This window comes from Myotis daubentonii, chromosome 3, assembly GCF_963259705.1.
Source record: "Myotis daubentonii chromosome 3, mMyoDau2.1, whole genome shotgun sequence".
NCBI classification, from domain to species: Eukaryota; Metazoa; Chordata; class Mammalia; order Chiroptera; family Vespertilionidae; genus Myotis; species Myotis daubentonii.
Window position 1 is genome coordinate 23,221,181 of NC_081842.1, and position 22,174 is coordinate 23,243,354.

Below are 22,174 nucleotides of genomic sequence, written 5' to 3' on the forward strand. Positions count from 1 at the left end.
TTTGTTTTTCTTTTTTTTTTTTTTGGTCTGTTTTTTTTTAAAAAAATATATATCTTTTATTGATTAAGATATTACATGTGTGTCCTTATCCCCACGTTACCCCCTCCCCCCCCCCCCCCCGCTCATGCCCTCACCCCGCCCCCCCCCTCCCCCCCCCTCATTGTCCATGTCCATTGGTTAGGCCTATATGCTTGCATATAAGTCCTTTGGTTGATCTTTCCCCCTTACCCCCACCCTCCCCTACCTTCCCTCCAAGGCCCGACAGTCCAATCAATGCCTCTCCATCTCTGGATCAGTCCTTGTTCATCAGTTTATGTTCTTCATTATATTCCACAAATGAGTGAGATCATGTGGTATTTATCCGCTCTCCAGTTCCATCCATGCTGTGGCAAATGGTAAGAGTTCCTTTTTCTTCTTCCTCTTCTTAAAGAATACCTTTCAGCATTTCATTTAATGCTGGTTTGGTGATAATGAACTCCTTTAGCTTTTTCTTATCTGTGAAGCTCTTTATCTGACCTTCTATTCTGAATGATAGCTTTGCTGGATAAAGTAATCTTGGTTGTAGGTTCTTTTTTTTTTTTTTTTAATTAAATCTTTATTGTTCAGATTATTACATTTGTTCCTCTTTTTTCCCCCCATAACTCCCCTCCTCCCAGTTCCCGCCCCACCCTACGCCCTCACTCCCCACCCACTGTCCTCTTCCATAGGTGCACGATTTTTGTCCAGTCTCTTTCCGCATCTCCCATACCCCTTTCCCCCCCAAGAATAGTCAGTCCATTCCCTTTCTATGTCCCTGATTCTATTATGATCACCAGATTATTTATTCACTTGATTCTTAGATTCACTTGTTGATAGATGCATGTTTGTTGTTCATAATTTGTATCTTTACCTTTTTCTTCTTCTTGCTCTTCTTAAAGGATACCTTTCAGCATTTCATATAATACTGGTTTGGTGGTGATGAACTCCTTTAGCTTTTCCTTATCTGTGAAGCTCTTTATCTGACCTTCAGTTCTGAATGATAGCTTTGCTGGATAAAGTAATCTTGGTTGTAGGTTCTTGGTATTCATCACTTTGAATATTTCTTGACATTCCCTTCTGGCCTGCAAAGTTTCTGTTGAGAAGTCAGCTGACAGTCGTATGGGTATTCCCTTGTAGGTAACTGACTTTCTTTCTCTTGCTGCTTTTAAGATTCTCTCTTTGTCTTTTGCTCTTGGCATTTTAATTATGATGTGTCTTGGTGTGGTCCTCTTTGGGTTCCTTTTGTTTGGGGTTCTCTGCGCTTCCTGGACCTGTAAGTCTATTTCTTTCACCAGGTGGGGGAAGTTTTCTGTCATGATTTCTTCAAATAGGTTTTCAATATCTTGTTCTCTCTCATCTTCTGGCACCCCTATAATTCTGATGTTGGTACGCTTGAAGCTGTCCCAGAGGCTCCTTACACTATCTTTGTATTTTCGGATTCTTTTTTCATTTTGCTTTTCCAGTTGGGTGTTTTTTGCTTCTTCGCATTTTGAATCTTTGACTTGATTCTTGCGCTCCTCTGGTCTGCTGTTAGGTGTCTGTATAATATTCTTTATTTCAGTCAGTGTATGCTTAATTTCTAGTTGGTTCTTTATCACAACATCGAGGGTCTCATTAGATTTCTTGAGGATCTCACGACATTTATCGGCGGTCTCACCAGTCTTTTCGAGGGCCTTACTAAGTTTATCGGCAGCTTCTAGACAGTTCTTGAGAGACCTTAAAAGTGTGATTTTGAGCTCTATATCTTCCATTTCTGACATTTGCGTCCTGTTTCTTTGTCTCCGCATTTTTTTATCTTTTCTTGGTGCACCCCCTAGTGGTCTTTGTGCGCAGTCTTGTCGTAGTTAAGCCTTGATTGTTGTCAATACCAGGGGTGATTTGACCTCCAGGCTAACTGGCTATGAGAGTCAGCTGTGTCTACAGTGGGAGAGCTTCTGTGCTGGATCTCTAGGGTGGTGCTAATCTAGCATTTGCCTGAGGCTATCCGGCAAATGGCTCTGCACAGGGCTTGGGCGGGGCGGGTCCTCGGGGATCTACAGGGCGGGCGGAGCAAGCAGTTATGGCTGCTCTCAGTTCCATCCCTAGGGGCTCTGCCTCTCAGAGTCCCAGCAATGGCTGCAAACCTCGGAGAGAAAGCTGCCTTCGAGTTCCGACCAAAGCCAGACAGTCCCGCTTCTCCCGTTTGAGTCTGAGTCCCGAGAGACTCGCCCGGATCTGGAGCTCAGAGTCTGAAACTCCCTCTCGATTGAAAACAACAACCGCGCCCTCCGCCACCAGTCCGCTCCGCGCGCGCACTCGGCACCTGAGTATTTCACTTCAGCACTGCGCCTCCTCTGAGTCTGGGTATGATATTCTCTTTCCTCCTAGTTGTAGAATTTCCACTCAGCCAGCCTTCCTGTGGTTCTGGATGATGTCTGTTCTGTCCTTTAGTTATATCTCTGAAGTGGTTGTTCGAGGCAGCAATCTCCGTTGTTAACCTATGCCGCCATCTTGGTTTCTCAGTTGTAGGTTCTTGCTATTCATCACTTTGAATATTTCTTGCCACTCTCTTCTGGCCTGCATGGTTTCTGTTGAGAAATCAGCTGACAGTCATATGGGTACTCCCTTGTAGGTAACTGACTTTCTTTCTCTTGCTGCTTTTAAGATTCTCTCTTTGTCTTTTGCTCTTGGCATTTTAATGATGATGTGTCTTGGTGTGGTCCTCTTTGGGTTCCTTTTGTTTGGGGTTCTCTGCGCTTCCTGGACTTGTAAGTCTATTTCTTTCACCAGGTAGGGGAAGTTTTCTGTCATTATTTCTTCAAATAGGTTTTCAATATCTTGCCCTCTCTCTTCTTCTGGTATCCCTATAATTCTGATGTTGGTACGCTTGAAGTTGTCCCAGAGGCTCCTTACACTATCTTCATATTTTTGGAATCTTTTTTCTTTTTTCTTTTTCGGTTGGGTATTTTTTGTTTCTTTGTATTTCAAATCTTTGACTTGATTCTTGGGATCCTCTTGTCTGCTGTTGGATCTCTGTATATTATTCTTTATTTCAGTCAGTGTATGCTTAATTTCTAGTTGGTCCTTTTTCATATCCTCGAGGGTCTCACTAGATTTCTTGAGGGTCTCACTAAATTTATCGGCGGTTTCCATAAAATTCTTGAAAAACCTTATAAACGTGGTTTTGAACTCTATATCCAGTCGTTTGCTTTCCTCCATTTCTGTCATTTGTGACCTGTTTCTTTGTCTCCGCATTTTTTATGCTTCCCTGTGTTGGTAGAGTGGTTTTGTGTGTTAGGTGTCCTGTAGGGCCCAGTGGCTCAGCCTCCTCCGTTACCTGAGGTGGACACTCTTGGTGTACCCCCTTGTGGGCTGTGTGCACAGTCTTGTTGTAGTTATGCCTTGATTGTTGTAGGGTCACTGGGAGGAATTGACCTCCAGGCCAATTGGCAGTGAGAATCGGCTGTGTCTGCAGTGGGAGAACTTCTGTGCTGAAGACACCCTTCTGGGGCAAGACTTGCTTCAGTGGGGCTTTGGTGCTCACTGAGTCTGCCCCCTGGGTGTGTCCCTTATGGATCTGAGGAGTTGTAATCCGGATGGTCCCCCTCTGACCACTGGGTACACTGGCTCTTGGAGGTCACCCAGCAGGAGCTATGAAGAGAACTGCAGATTCCCCTTCCTTTTTTGGAGTTTGGAGGTGCCCTGATGAGGCCCAGCTGTGAAGCAATGCAAGCTGCTGTGGGGACTTGGGCCTTCTCTTGGAAGTTGTGGGTCTGTGGCCCCGCTGCAGTTTGTTAGGTAATTTTCAGGTTGCAAAGGGCCAGGGCATTCATATGCAAAAGCCTCTGCCGCAGCCTGGGTGGGGCGGGGTCTCAGGGAATCAAAGGGCGGAGCAAGAAACTATGGCGGATTCTCAGCCCTGTCCTAAGGGGCCTCGCGCATCTCAGTGTCCTGATAAGTTAATTGCTGCAAGCACCTCTGAGGGAAAGCCGCCCTCGAGTTCCGAGTTCTGCCTGCTGCCAGACAGTTCAGTTTCTCCCCGTATGAGTCCTGGGTCCCCAGAGACTTCCCGGAACCGGAGTTCAGAGCAGTCAGGAGCTTGTGACTCCCTCCTGATTCAACAAGACAGCCGCGTCCTCAGGTACCAGCCCCTTTCCGCGCACACTCGAGCCTCCGTACCTTTGCACTTTACTTCCGCAGCTCCTGACCCTCAATGTGCTTTTCTCTTTCCTTCTAGTTGTAGAATTTCCACTCCGCCAGCCTTCCTGTAAGTTCTGGATGATGTCCGTTTTGTCTTTTTATTGTGTTTTGAAGTTGTTGTAGGAGGCAGCAATTTCGGTGTTTCCCTATGCCGCCATCTTAGTTTCTCCTCTCTTTTGTTTTTCTTGATTTGGTTTTATAACTTAAGGTTTCTAGAAAAAAATATTTTTTAAAAGTATTGTGCACATGTTTTCAAGGCATTTGCTAAGTGCTTTAAATGCATTAGCTAATTTAGTTTTTACTCCCTTTGAAAGTAGGTACTATTGGTCCATTTTGTAATAGAGGAAGCAAAAGTGCAGAGAAGGTAAATCACTTGTCTAAGACCATGCAGCTCGGTAAGTTTTCAGTTGATAACTTAAATTGATTATTCATCATCTCAAGTACATTTTCCCCATGAATATGTCTGTTGCTACAATACCATCAAGCCTGAAAAATGTTGTTGCATTGGCATTTCATCAGCATCTCATGCCATTCAAAATAACATAGAATATTGTTCCTGAGGAAGAAATGCTTTCATGGAATTTAGCACAGTTCCACTGGCTATTGCCAGCAGTCATAAAAATTAGAACTAAGATGGGCAAATGTTGATGTTTTTAACTTGTTAAACATTCTGGTCATAAAGATATAGTATCAGAAAAGAGCATAGTTATCTAATCCAACACCAACATTTCATAGGCAACGACACAGGTCCAGCTGGTGGGAGTAAGTAGAATAGGATTTCATTGGAACAAATGCAGGACCAGAACCCACACTTCTTGATAACTCATTAGGTTATAGTTGATTAAAGACGACATATCAGCCAAGGTCTGTAGTGAGAAAGAAATCAATGGGGACTACTACAGTTGTGAAGGATAATTGTTGGTTAATTTAAAGAAAGACGGTATTCCTTGTATTGAAGAATGGTAGCAGCACAATCAGTATTGCCCTGATTCCCGTCCCTACCACTCTTAGAAAGTCACCTGGGGAGCTTTGAAAGAAGCACCCAGGCCAACCCAAGGTGGTCTGATTCTCTGGATCAAGATCAAAAGTTTCCCAAGTGATTATAATAGCAGGTAAGGTTAAAGACAACTGCAGTGTTGCCTGCACCTTCAAGATGTGAAATGGAAGATTGATTCAGATGTGTCCTATAACTAATTCTTTTGTATGATGTTAGAGTTTGGGCTAGTTGTTCTTAGTTTGATAACTGTACCTTAAAAGAAATACAGGCAATTTTCTGTTATTACTTTCCTCCTTGCTCACTCTCAGATTGTTTAGTTGTGAAATCACTGAAATTTTGTTAATTCTGAAGTTTTATTTTAGTATTTTTGAAATATGGATGAGTCTTAAAATTTATGTCAGTGAAACTAGGCAGCCACGAGGTAGTAGTGAATTATGACATGATGGAATACATCTCTTTGTAGAAGATAGCTATTTGTATTGCTAACACTATAAGTTGTTGAATTTGAGCTTTAATTGCTGCTTAAAGTGTTTTCAAATAACACTGGAATGCATCATTGAAACAGTTAATTGTATTCAACACAATTTATTGTGAACATTTATTCAAGTGCGTGCCAGGAAACATTTATTCAAATAAGTTAGGTGACTGTAGCACTCTGAAAGCCAGGGAAGGTCACAGAATAGGTTCTAAGCTGAGAAAAAATTGATGTAATAAACTCATGTCATGAAGGACTATCATTTAAGGGCAACTGTAGAAACTTCCAACTGACTCTCAAAAGAACTTATTTAACTTCTAACAATTCATAATTCAGGTAAGAAAAAATGAAACTGAGTAGAATCAAATAGAATGTAGAGAAAATCCTGGTACTATTGGGTATATTTTAAAGTTCTGAAAGAGGCTAAGAAAATTAATGTGATGCTCTATGTAACTGTCATTGGCTCAGAGTGATTCAGAATTTGGACTTAGTGAAAGAGGGCTTGGGGAATTTAGAGTTTTTCATGTTATGTCAAGGTCAGTGAAGTAATTTTCCTCTGCAGTAAGCTAGCAAAATCAGTATTATTAAAATCAAATCAGCAATTTTTAGAGTTTTTGTTAGAAAAGATGTTCTAATGTGATACTGAGAAATTTTTAGTAGGTTTAACTTTTGTGGGTTTTGTAAATTTACAAATTAGGTAATTGTGTTTGTACGTTGTCTCTGTGTGTATAATTCCCCTTCATAATCAATTACACTGAAATAAACCTGTTAAAGGGTTACCTTAGAGTTCTTACCTGCTTGAATGATGGTTATACTTGAGTGTAATCTCACTTATTAAAAATGCCTTTATGAGGGTGAGGTGAGACTCTGGAAAGCTGAAGCCCTTCTATCCCTTAAGCTAAAGATCACAGGGCATTGAATATGCCATTCCAATGCTCTTGGCACCATTTTTTAACATTATGTAGGGAACTTCAGTTAGAGGAGTTTATCCTTTGGTTTGGGCATGACTTAATCATTATAGATTGCTATTTTAGAAAAATATTTTCTCTGCGTTATGACACAGGTGGGGAATCTGATGTTTTCTTTAAATGACTGTCTCCCAGTGCTTCAGAATACTTACTGCTCTTTAAGTCGAGTGGATGTTGGGAAGATGAATGTAGAGGGTTGGGGTTTAAAAAATATATAAATATATAAATGAGATCTACTAAAAAGTAACAGTATCATCCATCTTTCATTTTGTAAGAATCCATGACTTTAAATTGTTTCTCTTCTGTGTGAACTTTTCCAATTTTCTAATAGTGCAGACTTAAAATGAATGATTTGGTATATTTTAAGGCTGATGCTTCCTAACCAATTTACTAGCCAAGGAATCTGGCTACCGCTTTTCACACACAAATGTAAGCGTTCCATTAAATGACGCTAATTTTGAGAGGCAAGTGGTGTTTACATTTCCTAGACCAATTCTGCCTACCTTTGGGGAAGTAGGTACTCCACAGAATCGGATTACATACATATTGTATCTGTTGTACATTTTTCCCTTTTTAAAAAAAAAAAAATCTTATTGTTAAAAGTAAAAGATGTCCCCTTTGTGTTTATTGTTTTTTTCCCATTGACCACCTCCTCCCCACACCCACCCTTCGCCACCCTGTTGTCCATGGGCTATGCACTTATATGCATATAAGTTCCCCGGTTAATCTCTCCCCCCTGTTGTTGTAAATTACTTATGCCAGCACTGGGTCCAAGTTGTCCTTAAAAGTGAAAACTGTAAATACTTTCTATACTTACAGTTACATCACTGTCCCATTTAATACATGTTTGCAGACACTAGGCTTTATCTGTGAGACGCTCTATTTTTATTTGTAAAATATGAATTAAACAATATTAAGAGTTCATTTAAATCCATCTTAGCACAGAATTTGCCTACAAATCTCTACAAACATACTTAACAGTTGATTTAGAAATGTAAACATTTATTTAAAAGTAGCTATCAAGTTATAAAAGAATACTTGCTTAAAATCATAAAAATAGTATAATTCCTTTTAAACAGATAATATTTTCCCTACAATTGGCTTTCATTGAAATATATTATCTTGTAAAAAACCCAGTATCTTTTCATTGTTGAGCATCGCAGGCTTTCCGAATTATTAGGATGCCTTAGACACTGGCTATTTTACTAGAATAATGACTTAGGCTGCTTTGTACAGTCATTGTGTTTAGGATTTGGGACAGCAGGTCTTCTTTCCTTTTCAGTAATTGGTAAGTCCCGTCGTTGGTGCCGCAGCTGATCCGTCTTCAATTCCAGAGGCTTCCTCTGGTGCCTGCGGCCCCTGACAGTGGTACTTCACTTTAAGGGGTTTGCTCGGGTGCCAGACCAAGTGAATACGACAGGGAATGATTTCCTAGGAAATAGGATTTTTAAAATATTAAGAGCTGCAAAAAATTCTGGTAAAAACAAGTCTATGTATAATGTTGTGTTTTACCTGTGTTGAGAATTCATGGAGTAGGACCGTATAGTCAAAATCAATGGCATCCTCATCTGTTTTCTAGAGAAAGGAAAGAAGAGTTAGTGTAACCAACAGGTAGGTATAGATTAGCTCAGAATTTGGAAGGCTTCTCTTATAAACCGGGTGATGCCTGGACTCTCCTTCTGTCTCTTGGATTTTAGCCGTGTTTCCCTTGGGTAGGATCCTGCATCAAGATACAGAAGTCATGGATTCTTATTGTTTGGTCATTGAGTTCTATGAGAATCTATTGACTGTCTATCACTTTTTCTCTAATATTTATGGGTTTTGATGGAGGCTAAGGTCCGTGGGGATAGGGAGAATCTTTTGGCAACCTTGAGAATTAGTTACTGTATATGCACCTCAAGCTGATATGTTAGCCCTGATGTGCCAGGCAATAAGACAAGGGGCAGAGCAGCCAGTCCTTTGAGGCTGCCACATGGGCCAGGTTCTGTGCTAAGCACTGGAGTCAGGTTTTCATGTAATTCTGACTGCCTTACAAGAGTACGTGTTATGAGCCTCATTTTACAAGGGAGATAGCTTGAGGTTGCAGCTAGTAAATGGCAAATGGGGATTCAAACCCAGATCTACTGACTCCACTGTCCGCACTGCCTCTTCAACCAGTGCACTGCTTATTTGTAAAGTGGCAGGCAATCTTCCTCACCTCTTATTCACTTGATTTCTGTAAGTTTTACTAGTAACTAAACCAATTTCCTATTTTATTTTTGACACTTCCTGGTTTTTTGGTGTGTTTTTTTTTTTTGTGGCGGTGGGAGTGGAAGCTAGGGTCCTTATCTATCGTAAAAATGGAAGGGAAGAAAATAAAATAAATTCAACTTGGATTATAATTTTTTAAAGTATATTTTTATTGATTTCAGAGAGAAAGGGAGAGGGAGAGAGATAGAGACATCAATGATAAGAGCGAATCATTGATTGGCTGCCTCCTGCATGTCCCCCACTGAGGATTGAGCTTGCAACCCGGGCATGTGCCCTGACTGGAATCGTGACCTGGTTCATAGGTCCACACTCAACCACTGAGGCACACTGGCCGGGCCATAGTTTTAATTTTATAATTTCAATCTACTAGGTTTTATTGAGACTATTAATGTAAAAAAGCAAAGTCAAACAAAAGGATTTGATATTAAATTTTGCTTAAAATGATGGAGATTTTTACAAACCACGAACTTTCCAGCGGGTGGGGAGGGTGCTAGAGGGAGAGGAAATGAGAGGGCCTGGTTTGATCAGAAATTGACTGTGTTTCTGTGTGTCTGCATCATGGGTAGATTTCCTTCCCTCCTGCCTGGCAGTGAACATGCAAATAGTCAAAGCAAGTATCGGAGGCACAGGCTGTACAGTCAGAACTCATGAGAGGATACCCAGTGTCGTTTTTATAAAAAAACAGTTTCTGGAGACCCCAGTGGTCATTTTGGCATTGTTGGGTTTAAGGGTGTAGGTAGCCTTGCTTGACCTTCATCTGGTAACTACCTTGACCTTGAAAGGAAATGGTGGCCTCAAGATGGCCCATACCAGCAGGCCACTGCGTTGTATGACTTGTCTCAAGCTTTTGTGCTGCCCGCACTGTTTCTCAAGGCCTCTCTATTAACCATGTATTCTTCTATCATAAAAAAAAAAAAAATTGGTTTTCCTTATAAACAACATGTTTTTCAGGTCAATGCCTTCTTATTCTGTTTCTGCAAACAGCATTTCTGAATCATGGCTGTCTACAGATTTGAGGCAAAAAACAACAACAGGCAAGTCTGGAAACTGGGATTCCAACTCCATTTGACAAATTATTCTGCTACAGTGTTACCCATTTTTTCATACAAAAAAATTGGATTATTATAATGCTTGGAAACCAGGTACCACGTTATGAAGACCCTCCTCAGTGAAGTCACTGAAACAGACCCTTGCATTTCTGTTTTATGGGTTATTCCTCCTCCAGGTGGAAACACCCTTAAACCAAACCAAACAGCAGGGCTTTTTACAGAACTACAGAGGGGACAGTGTACACCCCAGCTGGTAAGGTATTCCAGGGTTAAACTGCCCTCGCCGAATGGAGCTCTGCCAAGAAGTCATTATTTTTAATATTATTCAGAAATAATCTCCTTGGCGTCTATTCAAATCGTCACAAAATGCCACATCATTATAGTCCAAATTGGCGGTGATTTTCTGTGACATTTTCTGGTAACTCAGCACTTTAATCTTCCTAGAGGCAGTCTGGAAGTATTTTGTTTGTTCCCTTTTACTTTTGCACCACCCCACCGCCTCCACCCCTACCCAAATCCCCCCCAAAAAGAGAGAATGATCCTTAGAAGAACCAGTGTGGTTTTAGTAGAGAGTGAGTAAGCTCAGGCTATTAATATAAAGTAGATTTCTTAGCTGAATACATAAGGTAGATAAGATGGTTTCTGTAATGTGCCTTGGCCACGGGGGGCCTCTTTCGACAGCAGGACTTGAATTGATTGATAGTGACGGGCTGCAGATTAGGTAGTCTGGGTTGCTGACAATGTCTGGTGTTGATAAGAGTTGGAACAATGCTCAGATGTACTATTCTTAATTCGTATTAAAGGCAAGAGTGTAGGGAAAGTCCTTGTCCTTTTTCTTCTTCTCTGGCCAACAAGTATCTCCCCTGCCCTTGGCATAGTCCTCATGGTATTGGGAATGACATCTGTTGTTCGGTTCTAACGCAATAATTGTGCCAGTAAGATGGTCTTACATTGGTATTCAATCCTTTCTTTCATAGCCCGCACACCATTCAGACTTTGCTTATATGAAGCTGTGGGTTTATAAGCCTGCACTTCCTGACACACTTGCATTGAAATGTGAGTTTAACCCTAAGTGTAAATATGGTAATTCCCACCCAGAAAGCATTTGGAAAAAAAATAATCGCTATACTTTCCGAGCTACCAAAGGCCACAGAGCACCTCCAGTCACTTGCTGTTTCTGTAGTGGACGGCTGTGGCTTTATCAGCCCTGCCATCCTGCTTCTAGTCTCTCGGGACAGTACCTAGATTTCCTGATCTTAGTGACTTTTTAAAAATTGTTGCTTGCCCTACCTGATTTGGCTGAGTGGATAGAGTGTTGGCCTGCCGGGAGCCGGTCCATCCTTGCTGTTTCAAGGGACCTGGCATATATGGCATACGGTTCTTAATATGTTTGCTCACCTTCTTGGCGCTGTGTTTTAACCAAGGTCACCTCTCCGAGAAAGGTTGTTTCCCCAGGTAGGAATTTTTCCCTGAAGTCAGGGAGGGGATGCCTCTCCTAGAAAGGTTGTTTCCCCAGGTAGGAATTTTTCCCTGAAGTCAGGGATGGGATGAAACTCCTTAACTAAGTGCCAGGCGGGTAGTTAATCACCACAAACAATCATGCTTAAGCTGCATAATCTTTACTCCCTGGAATGGAGATAAGAAACGCCCTAACCTTTGTAATAGAGATTGATAGGATTGAATCAACTGGTATAAATACAGATGTAACAAGACAGAGAGAGACAGAACTTAGAACACAGAACTTAGGACACAGGGCTTGGAAGACAGGACCAAGAGAGACAGAGCCTAGGCACAGAACCTACACAGAACGTTCTCTAGAGACAGAAGAACTTCTCTGGAGACAGCATGCCGGAGGATCCTGGACAGGGACTGGCCTCGGAGCCTGGAGGCGGAGCCTGGCGAGAGAGCATGGCAGGGGATCCTGGACTGAACCTGACTGTGGAGATTGGCAGGAGAGCCTGACTAGAACCTGGTGACCGAACCTGGCTGGAGATCTCAGACAGAACCTGGCTGGAGAACCTAGCCAGGGAACATGGCTACAGAGCCTGACTGGAGCCTGGTGACTGAACCTGGCTGGAGGTCCACACTTTTGGGGACCCCTGGACCTGCTGGGGTTGGACCCCGGCATTGGCCCGTGGACTGAAGGGTTGCGGGTTCGATTCCAGTCAAGGGCATGTACCTTGGTTGCAGCCTCTATCCCTGACCCCCAGTCAGGGTTCGTGCCGGAGGCAACCAATCGATGTGTCTCTCTGGCATTGATGTTTCTCTCTCTGTCTCCCGATCCCTTCTACTCTCTAATAATCAATAGAAAAATATCCTCAGGTGAGGATTAACAAAATAAAATAAAAATTATTGTTGGCCCTGGCTAGTGTGGGTCAGTCAGTAGGAGTGTCATCCCATACACTGAAAGGTTCCGGGTTTGATTCCCAGCCTGGGCAAATGCCTAGGTTGTGGGTTCAGTCCAGTCAGGACCTATGATTGTGGAGCATGTGGGAAGCTACCATTCAATGTTTCTCTTTCTCTCTCTTTCTCTTCCCCTTCCCCTCTAAAATGCAGTGAAAATCACTGCTTTTTGTTATGTTGCTGTTTTTGCTGAATAATCACAGGAATCTTTAGTGGCCACCGAATGGCAGAATTTAAAAATAAGAGAACTCTGAGCTGAAATGGGTTATCAACCTTGAAACCAAATTTCCCAATTCAGTGATTGAGATTTATGTTAGCTTCAAGGACTTCAGTAAATCCTCCCATTAATGGGCCCTAAGAGATGAAATAATTTGTCTTGGGTGACCCAGCAAGTCAGTTACATATTCAGTTATTCATCCAAAACCCAAACCCCACAACGCAAGAAACTCTCAAGCTCCTAATCTGTGACACTGTTTCTGATGAACCAGCATTTTTGTTTTCCACGACTCCATTGTTCCTACTTTCCCACGTGCAGGGTAGTTGAGGAACATGGGTAGACAGATGATGGCCTGACTAGAACGGGAGAGAAATGGGCTGCTCCCACACTGTGGTATGTCCTGGTGTTTATTTTGGCAATGTGTCATGCACAACTGTAAGAGAAAGGAAAACACTGATGTTAAAAGATCCTAATTTCCTCTGTGTTGTCTCTGTGTTGATTGGCGCCTGTTGAGTTTTCCTCTCATTATTTCCTTGAGTTCATTATCTTGGCACCGCCTTCCACACCGTAAACAAAGTTTCGCCTGACTTCTCAGTTAGGGCGGAAGACTCTTGTTAAGGATATGATTGTCTTGGGAGATGGGCGAGAAAGAGGGAGAGTGTTTTATCTAGTTATATAGCAACAACCAATTAAGTGGTAATTTCTATTAAAAAGCACTATTTAAAGGGAAAGAAGTGTCTATCTAGAGAAAAGCTGTGTTTGTAGTTGTCTGATCTACAAGTGGCCTCTGCAAGGCCTACCAGAGTGTTAAGGGCATTCCTAGTGCTGACGTGATGCAAGAGTGCAAGGATCAAATCCATGGGTGAATGTACTGCTTCACATAGCATGAAGGAAGTGATTTGTAGACATTTATACTTGCGGTCAGCTCAGCTTGCCTCTCACAGTAGTTGATTTTGTTTATTCTGGAAATGCCTCTCTCTCTACATCACACTTGCCTGACAAGAACTCCAGCCCTGGCTCATTCCATGCCCTCACCACCCAGCCAAGAAGGACTGGTCCTCCTCTAACTCCACAACCACAGATAACCCCAGGGCCTGCAGTGCACTGTGATGCTGAAGTCCTTGCACTCCCAAACCTGTCTCACGCTTGCTTGCAGCTGGTGGCTGCCTCACTTTTCACTTAGAAGACATAAGCCGTTTGAAATAGAACTTCCACACCTACCACCATGCCATCCACCCTCCTCCCAGCATCTCGGCCACTCTTCTCTGCCTCCTGCCCAGGTGCGCTCTCCACGGTCTTGCCTCAGATCATCTGGATTGATCTTACCTGCTCTTGCCTGCTCAGAGATATTAACTCCAACTATCTCCTTCCTACAAGTCCACTTTGCCCCCTCTCCTGGATTTTTCTCATCAACATATAAATCTGCTAAATCTCCTAGAATACAACTGAAACCTAGAAATACAACTGAAACAAACGTTCTTTCAACTCTGTGCTTGCCCATCCTCCAGCTATAGCCCCTCCCTTTCTTTTACTTCCTTTATAGCCAACTTTTAAAAAGAGATGGAGTGTTCACTTCTCCTCCTATTCCCTTCTGAGCCTACTCCAGGCGGGCTTTGCCCACACTGTGGGCGGGGGGGGGGGGGGGGGGGGGGGCGGGGCGCGACAGCTGTGATAAGCTCCGAATCAAATGGTTAATCCTCAGTCCTCATCTCACTCGACTTTCCATCCGCTTTTGATACTGTCAGTTGATTCTCATCCTTAAAACACTTTTTCTAAAAAAAAAAAAACCAAACAAACAAACAAAAAAAAACAACACTTTTTCTGTCTCCAGCCTCTAACGTTAGAAGCGTTCCAGGGCTCAATCCTTACGTAACTCCTTTTCTTCTCTATGTAACACTCATTCTCTGTGATAGCCGGTCTCATGGCCTAAAAAAACACCTACCGTGTGACAAGTGCAGCCCCGAACCTTCCCTGTTCTGAGACTCCTATGTACAGATGACTACATATCCTTTACTTGGACATAGAATTTAGTGTGCCCCAAATCAAGCTAGTTTCTCCCTAATTCTGTTTTTTCCTATAGTCTTCTCCAGTCAGTTAATGAAATCTCCCTTTCCAGTTACTCAGGCCAAGATCCTACAAATCACCCTCAACTTTTCTCACCTTCTGCTGTCCATACACAACCCAGCAGCAAATACTATCAGTCTGTCTTCAGAACATATCCTCAATCCAAGTGTCTCGCCACCTGCACTGCCACCCCCTGGCCCAGGCTCCCGCCAGGCTATGCCTGGGTTACTGCTGTGCTTTACTGGCTGTCCTGCTTCCACCTTCGTGTCTGTACAATCTGTTCTCAACAGAGCAGCCAGAATGATCCTATTGTAAGTCAGATCATGTCACTCCTCAGCTAACGTCGCATAATGAGAGAGAGAGAGAGAGAGAGAGAGAGAGAGAGAGAGAGAGAGAGAAGAGAGAAATCTTCTAATAGCCTCCGGGCCTGACATGAACTGGCCCCGCCTGGCCCGCTCTCCCCCACTGTTCCCGCCACACTGGCTTCACTGATCTCTTTCCACCCCATCGGCCACACCAGGAAGGCCTCTTCCCTGTGGGAGCAGGGTCCTCTCTCACTTCTCTGGCCTCTGCTCCAGCGTCACTTCTGCTCAACTCCGAAGGGCCCTCCTTTAGACTATACTTAATTTTTCTCCACAGCACTCACCACCATTTGATATCTCTTTGTCTGTTCATCCGTTCACTGTCTTCCCTCACTAGAATTCAACTCCCTATGGGCAGCTGCACTGTGTTTTCTGTCCTCTGCTAAATCCATCCCCTGGCCCATTGCAAGCATTCGCATATTTATTGAATGAGTGAAATGCAATTAAAACTCTTGCTGTGAAATTGGAAACTCACATTAATTTAGTCTAAGCACACTGCTTTTGGTTTTATCTCTCGTGGCACAAGTTAATGTTCCATTTTCCTTACCCACTGCTTCACACTGCTGAGCTGTGCCATGTAGTAGTGTAAGAACTGCGTTGTCTTTTCCCACATCACGTAAGAGCTGCCAAGGAAAGCTAAGTCCCAGATGGGTCTGAGCGAGGGATCAATATGTCCATGACTGTCTGAGAACACACACACACACACACAAAATTATATTAAGCATTTTGGGAACAAAACTTCAGAAATTTCAGCAATTAAATAAGGGCTTAGTCATATCAGTCATCTCTCTCACAGCAGGACCTTTAGCAATATTTGTTTCTTTCTACATCACATTGAGATTTACGTGCTTCGAGTCAAGTTGCTATAAGACAGTTTCATGGCTATGTGCTGTACTATATAAATGCAAAAGAAGAGCTATAATGATACTCAGTTAATCTAACATCTTTTAGTTGAGAAGCCTTTCCTAATTAGATCAAAACATCTCTCAGTGATCTTCGCCCCATAACCTGGTTTGGGGTCTACTGTCATAGTCATAGAAAGGTCTCTGCCGACCTGCCTGATGTCTTTGTCCGTTTCTGATCAATGCATTGGCAACATTTCTATCACTTGTTAACACATCAATTAGGGTTTTTCCTGTGGCGTTGTTTTTGTACCTGCAATCTTTTTAATTCAGCAAACATTTGCCAAAAAACTCTACTTAATATCAGACACCACTAGAGGGAGGGATACAGTGATTAATAAAGGACCTCTTGTGACTTTTAGGAACTCACATTTTAGCAAGTAATTTGTGTGATAACTGTTCGTGGACTTGTGAGATGAAAACCCATTAGCAGAGAAGGTAAATTAGTTACACTGAACACAGTGACTAATAAGGGAATTTGAAAGTATAAATGCTGGTGGCCCTTCCCTAGAACCCAAAGGAGGACTTCACCTCAGTCCTTTCCTTCGTCTGTAGTATACTTGGGCTCGTCTAATAGAAGCTTATGAATTCATTAGAAAAGGTGACATTTTTACACATAATAAAATCCAGACAACTCTTTTAGGGGGAAAACAATGTGGAGCAAGGATATCCTGAAGTGGATTTGATGGTCTCACATCAATGGTAGAGAAACTGCTCTATGATGGCCCAGAACCGTGGACGGATTAACTGCTCAGGAGAATCCGCTGAGATTGGAACTGGCTACTCCACGGATATCTCCATGGTTTTTATTCACTTCGTCTAAAGCCAAACTCTTTTTTTCCGTTCTAAGTAGATAATTTTATATACATGGACAGGCTATAAACAGCACCATTAAATGTCTCTGCTGAATTGAAAGTGACAAGAGAACTTGTAAATTTTGTGGATGAGAGGTACATTCTATTAAAAAAATTTTTTTGATGCTTCATAGTAGCCATATTGAGTTGGCTTGTTATCGAACGACCCTTGGGGGCATACAGGCTTTATTAACTGAACAAGAACCAATTAACCTGCACTACTAACAAGTGTCCAAAATCTAGTGATATTGTGGCAAATCTTCAAAGAAGAGGTCCTATACATTTTCTAAAATTTGTGTTTTAAGGAGGATATATAAAACCCCATTTCCCCAACTAATGCCAAGGGGAGAAGAAAAATCCCTAAATAACTATATAAAGTATTTGCCATTAGGCCATATATTTCAGGCAGTGCTAAATATAAGCAAATTCTATAACATGGGATTTGAGTTGCTCCTCACAATTATTTGGAACAGGGTTTCATCTAAGTCGTCAGAGAGCTACAATAAGAGTTATCTGAGCTTCTGAACTTGAACGTGAGGGTCCGAGCCCACCTCGGTTTTAAGAACATTGACGGGGCACAGACAGCTCAGGAATGGAGACCGTGGGCCCCCACGTTGAGGCGGATCTGTCCCGGTCTCTGAGCGAACGAGTGAGCTGTGACAGGCGGTGGGAAGGGAAGTGCTGCAGCACTGGTCAGATGTCAAGCTTAATACCCCAGTGCAGATCCAGAGGTGACTCTTGTGGTTTGGAAATTGAATTTGCCGGTAAGAGCTGAGCGTCCATGCTGCCCGCACCCTGCTGAGTGCCAGAACAGATGGGCTCTGCTCCACTCCGCTGAGTCACTCAGGGCAGAGGGCAAGTCTCTTATTAGAGATGGCACCGCTGCCCATTAGCTCTCACTCTAAAATAAGATCAACTCGACTCCTCTGCGGGCCCCCAAGAAGGCCCTCGACAGTCGGCTCGCTCAGCCCTGGGGCGGATGGCCGCGATGGGCACAGTGCAGGCCCTGGATGGGGTCACCTCGAGTTTCCAAAGCAACCATCAGAAACTGCTAGCAATGTCACTTCAGGTTCTACTCTCCCCGGAAAAGTGCACCCCTACGTGTGTGTCCTGTTGCAAAGACGTCTACCCATTCCTTGGAGAGGCACCTCTTGCCTTGCCCAGGTCCTGGAGAGCACAGATCCTACATTGTACTGGAGGTGAAGAACAGGAAAATGTACTTCTGAGTTTTGTTTAAATAACAAGTTTTGTTTAAATGCCACATTTTATAGTTGGATTAAAGTGCCATTTGGGGGATAAAAACTTAAATGATCATTCTTTTTTAAGACTTCATAATTTTTATGCATTCCTGAACAGTGACATTCCAGATCAGCTGGTCCATACCAGGTATGCTGATGACATCCACGGGGTCTTTGAGCTGCTTCATGTGCTTGTAGAGCAGGTAATCCTCTTGCTGTCTTTTGCTCTTTTCCATGAACCGCGTACAGGTGACATTGATGGTGGGCCTGGGTTTCTCATTCTTGAAAAACACTTGAGCGGAGCATTTCCCCAAACGTTCCTCGCCTTCCTGAAATAAAGAGTTTGGAATTAAATAGCTTGGTTCCTTCTCCCCACCACCCCAATACACAAACACACAAAACTGAGAAGTTCCTTGTACATGGCAGGTATCACTGGCTCAACAGATGTAGTGGCCTTTGCTTTATAGAAAGTGATTTTTGTGCTCATAGCTGAACACAATTGCCCTTCATTCTTTGCTGTCATTTAAACTCCTGCTTTCTGCCTGGCTGGTGTGGCTCAGTGGTTGAGAGTCGACCCAGGAACCAAGAGCTTGCCCGTTCAATTCTGGGTCGGAGCACATGCCCAGGTTTCAGGCTTGATCCCCAGTAAGGGGCATGCAGAAGGCAGTCGATAGATGATGTTTCTTTCTCATGGATGTTTCTATCTATCCCTCTTCCTCTCTCTAAAAATCCATTAAAAAAAATGATTCTCTTACAAAACAACGCTGGGCCTGTCCCAGAGAAACACCACCCATGCCCGTGAGTACTGCCTGCTCAAGCCTCAGGAGAGCGGGCGCTTTACTCCGCTGTGGACCAACATGTCGAGCTGGATCTCCAGCTTTCTAACTGGAACCCGGAGGTGAAGCTGGTTCCTATGAATAAAAATGGCCACATCTCCATGCTGCCCTATGAACTCGGTCTTGTTCCAATTTTACAGATGAAGATACCGCAGTTTAAAGAGGAAGCTACTGCATGTCACGCCAGGAAGTGGTGAGCCACGGCTCCAGCTCATGTCTGTCTTGTAAAGCCCTGGCTCTGTACTAACTCTATGTCCATTCACATCTAATGCAGATGCAGTGGAGGCAGAAGTCACCCAAATGGGACTAATCCAACTACCCGGGTGACCTAGCTGTGCCTGCCTGCATTCACATGTAAACGTGCACGTGCTGAGCATTCTGGGATCACCCCAATGTTCCACCCCGAGACAGCTGGGGCGGGAGAGGGGGTGCTTCAAGGGCACTCGGGCGTCTGACTCATTTCACCCTTTTGCAAAGGTCACACAGTCCATAACCCCACATCGAAAGCCAGGGAGCCTAGTCCCAGAAAAATCCCGACAACACGGCCTGGAATTTGAGGAAGTTCCCAGGCCTCTAGCCATGGCCCCACTCACACCCATTCGTGGGCCCCTGTCACAATGTGGTTGGTTAAGCTGTTGAATTCTTTTCACGTTTTCAGTCCTTTAAACTGGTGGAGCTTCAAATGTCAACAACAACCAAAAATAAACTTAAAAAGAAAAAAAGCCCCCAAGGAAACAAACTGTTATTAAAATGGGATCTGCTTATGGGCTTCCAGCGGGCAACTGTTCCTCCGTGAGCTGTGAACCTGCAAATCCTGATAAATAGTGCAACGTGGAGAAAGAGGTGGCGGGCGTCAGGAAGAGGATTACCAAAGGCAGAACCAGGCCGGCACACAGTCCGCTTTGATGTCAAAGCCATTTCCAAGGAAGAGAGAAAACCAGGTATCGCCCCTTTTTGTTTTCCCCTCCTCTCTCTACCCCGCAGAACAGCGCCACAGAATCAAAGCCGTTGTCTGGAGATGAAAGACTCCTCACCCCCTGACATGGACACTTCAATTAGCGAGCTGTGCTCGTCAGAGACACATATTGTTGATCAAAAATAATCTAGTAATTGTTCCCCTTTAGCTTTAATCCAATGCTTTCAGTTTGCAGCTCTAGAAATGAAAGGCATCTTCCTTAAGCTTTAAGAAACATTTTAATTCTTAGGTTAATTAGCAACGTGAGAGTATATTGTTGTCTTGTTAGGGCTTGTTTCTGAATACTGGCAGCGTTGTTCCAGAAGCATCGGGCTGGGGGGTCACGGCTGTCCCCCCTGACCCCCAGCTCTGCCACCCAAGACCTTTCAATGCTGGCCGCCTCCTGCTCTTCCCTGGCTGCTTCCACTCAGCACCACGGAGAGGGGATTTTGGCCTCCACGCTGCCGCTGCCTCCCAGCCTCGCCCAGCGCATGGAGGTTCGTCTGGTCTAGTTACTGTATGTTCTCTGTTTACTCTCTTCTTGGGAACAGGGAAAAGGGAATTGGCAAACCCTGGGTGCCCGGTCAGATGTAGGGGCTACTGACGCCTGTGGCGAGCACCGGTCCCGCGTGTGTCTCACAGAAAGCCCCATGTGAGGCAGCTTCTGGAGCTGGCCGCGGCTCTGCCACTCTGCTAACGAGAAATGTCACCAGCTGACGGGCAGAGGAACAGGTTGGCATTTGAGAGTGAGTCATTCGGAGGCCTCTGAGGTGCTAGGGAGGGGTACCAGAGGGAGCTGTGAAACTCCCTCCCGGGCCGGGGAAGGAGGGTGATGCTGGGTGGACTGCTGGGCACGCACCCCCAGAAGGCCGTGCCGCGGCGGGAGTGGAATCGAGGTCCTGCCTCGCTCTGCTCCTCCGTTCTTGAGAACAAAGGCAGAAAAAACCCACCTCTACGTCACCATATATTAGTATTCTTACTCAGAAAAATAAATTCATACGAGTTGCTAATAAGATACCAGTTCGGATAGAGTATCGGCCCCAAGGACTGAAGCATCCCCGGTTTGATTCCAGTCAAGGGCATGTACTTGGGGGGGTGGGGGTGGAGGTTCGATCCCCAGCCGGTGTAGGGGGCAACCAATTGATGTGTCTCTTTTACATCGATGTTTCTCTCTCTCTCCCTCTCTCTCTCTCTCCCCCCCCCCCCCCCACTCTAATAAGCAATGGAAAAATATCCTCAGGTGAGGATTAACAACAACAACAAAAAGACTCCATGAATGACAGCAGCTTACCTCTGGGTTGTAGTGCTCTGTGGTGAACTCCAGGTCAACTTGACATTCCTTCTTTGAATTAATCTGAAATATAGAAACTGACTCTTAGCCGGTGGAAGCTCTGCTAACATCTGCATACCCCAAACTCACACTCCTGGGATAACGTGGCGCGGAAATGGTCGTTGTCACAGTTGTACCTGAATAACATCGGTGTTTTTTAGGAGAAAAGATCTCGTATTTTGGTCTGATCATGCCATGTTGCCTGCTAGCTGACACCCACTCACAAGAGCGAGGATGAGAAAGGGGAACAGTTGCATGGAGGCTGGAGGTTGGCTGTATGAGAGCAGCTGCAGGCGAGTAGACGTGTGTGCAGGGCTGTGGAGGGAGGACCTTCGTCCCCCCCCTCAGTGCCCGTCCACGCCCTGTCCTGGGCCCAGGGCTGCCACTGAGGGAGACAGACCCGCTCTCCCTCCTCTGCTCCTGGTCGAACAGGTGTACCCAGTAATGAATAATGGTTTTCAGATGGTGATAACCGAAGAAATGGAGTGGTGGGGGCAGAGTGACTACTTTTACTGTTATGAGGTGGTGTGGAGGAGAGGCTGTTCCCTGGCACAATCATTGCCAGACCAACGAGCTAGATCAGGGCCAGAACAGAGACTGTCTCCCTAAATCCCTCAGAGACCGTCTGATGGACCCTCTCCCTGTGCCCCCCGTGTGCTGGTCCCTGCCCCAGGGCAAGCAGGTAAAGCAGTTTCGGTTCTCTGAGCCGGCAGCCCACCCATCCTGCCCTGCTCCATATAATTCTTTAGGCCCAAGACTTGCCTCGAATGTAAATTTCCCTTAACAGACTTAACTGGCAGACTGGAGTGGCCTGCCCTTTCTTCAGTGTTTCCCAGCCTTCCTTACAGAGGTAGGTTTTCCGTCTCAGGGCTTTTCCCGGTGTCTGTGTATACCAACAGTTGGTCGAAGAAGGTACTCCTCTGGGAGGAGATGATACATCAGCTTCGATCCAGGGGACAGTAGGGAGCCAGCCACACCCACACTCAGGTGTGGCAGAGGGAGCTACCAGTGGGTCGGAGGTGGGACAGGATGAATTACCGCCACTGGACCAGACCTCAGCTGTTAGGGCCTCTCCTT

The 22,174-nt window shown here is 44.4% G+C and overlaps 1 protein-coding gene across 1 annotated transcript in view; it reads right to left on the minus strand.

The window, feature by feature from the left end:
- Window positions 1-7,215: 7,215 nt before the first annotated feature.
- RARRES1 (retinoic acid receptor responder 1) overlaps window positions 7,216-22,174 on the minus strand; it is a 31,003-nt gene continuing 16,044 nt past the window's right edge. The window contains exons 2-6 of the mRNA XM_059686897.1: window positions 21,059-21,121; window positions 18,122-18,305; window positions 15,530-15,666; window positions 8,150-8,212; window positions 7,216-8,068 (exon numbers count right to left, since the gene is read on the minus strand). Coding sequence (XP_059542880.1) covers window positions 7,916-8,068; window positions 8,150-8,212; window positions 15,530-15,666; window positions 18,122-18,305; window positions 21,059-21,121 — 600 coding nt within the window. The 3' untranslated portion in view covers window positions 7,216-7,915. The remainder of the gene's footprint in view (window positions 8,069-8,149; window positions 8,213-15,529; window positions 15,667-18,121; window positions 18,306-21,058; window positions 21,122-22,174) is intronic.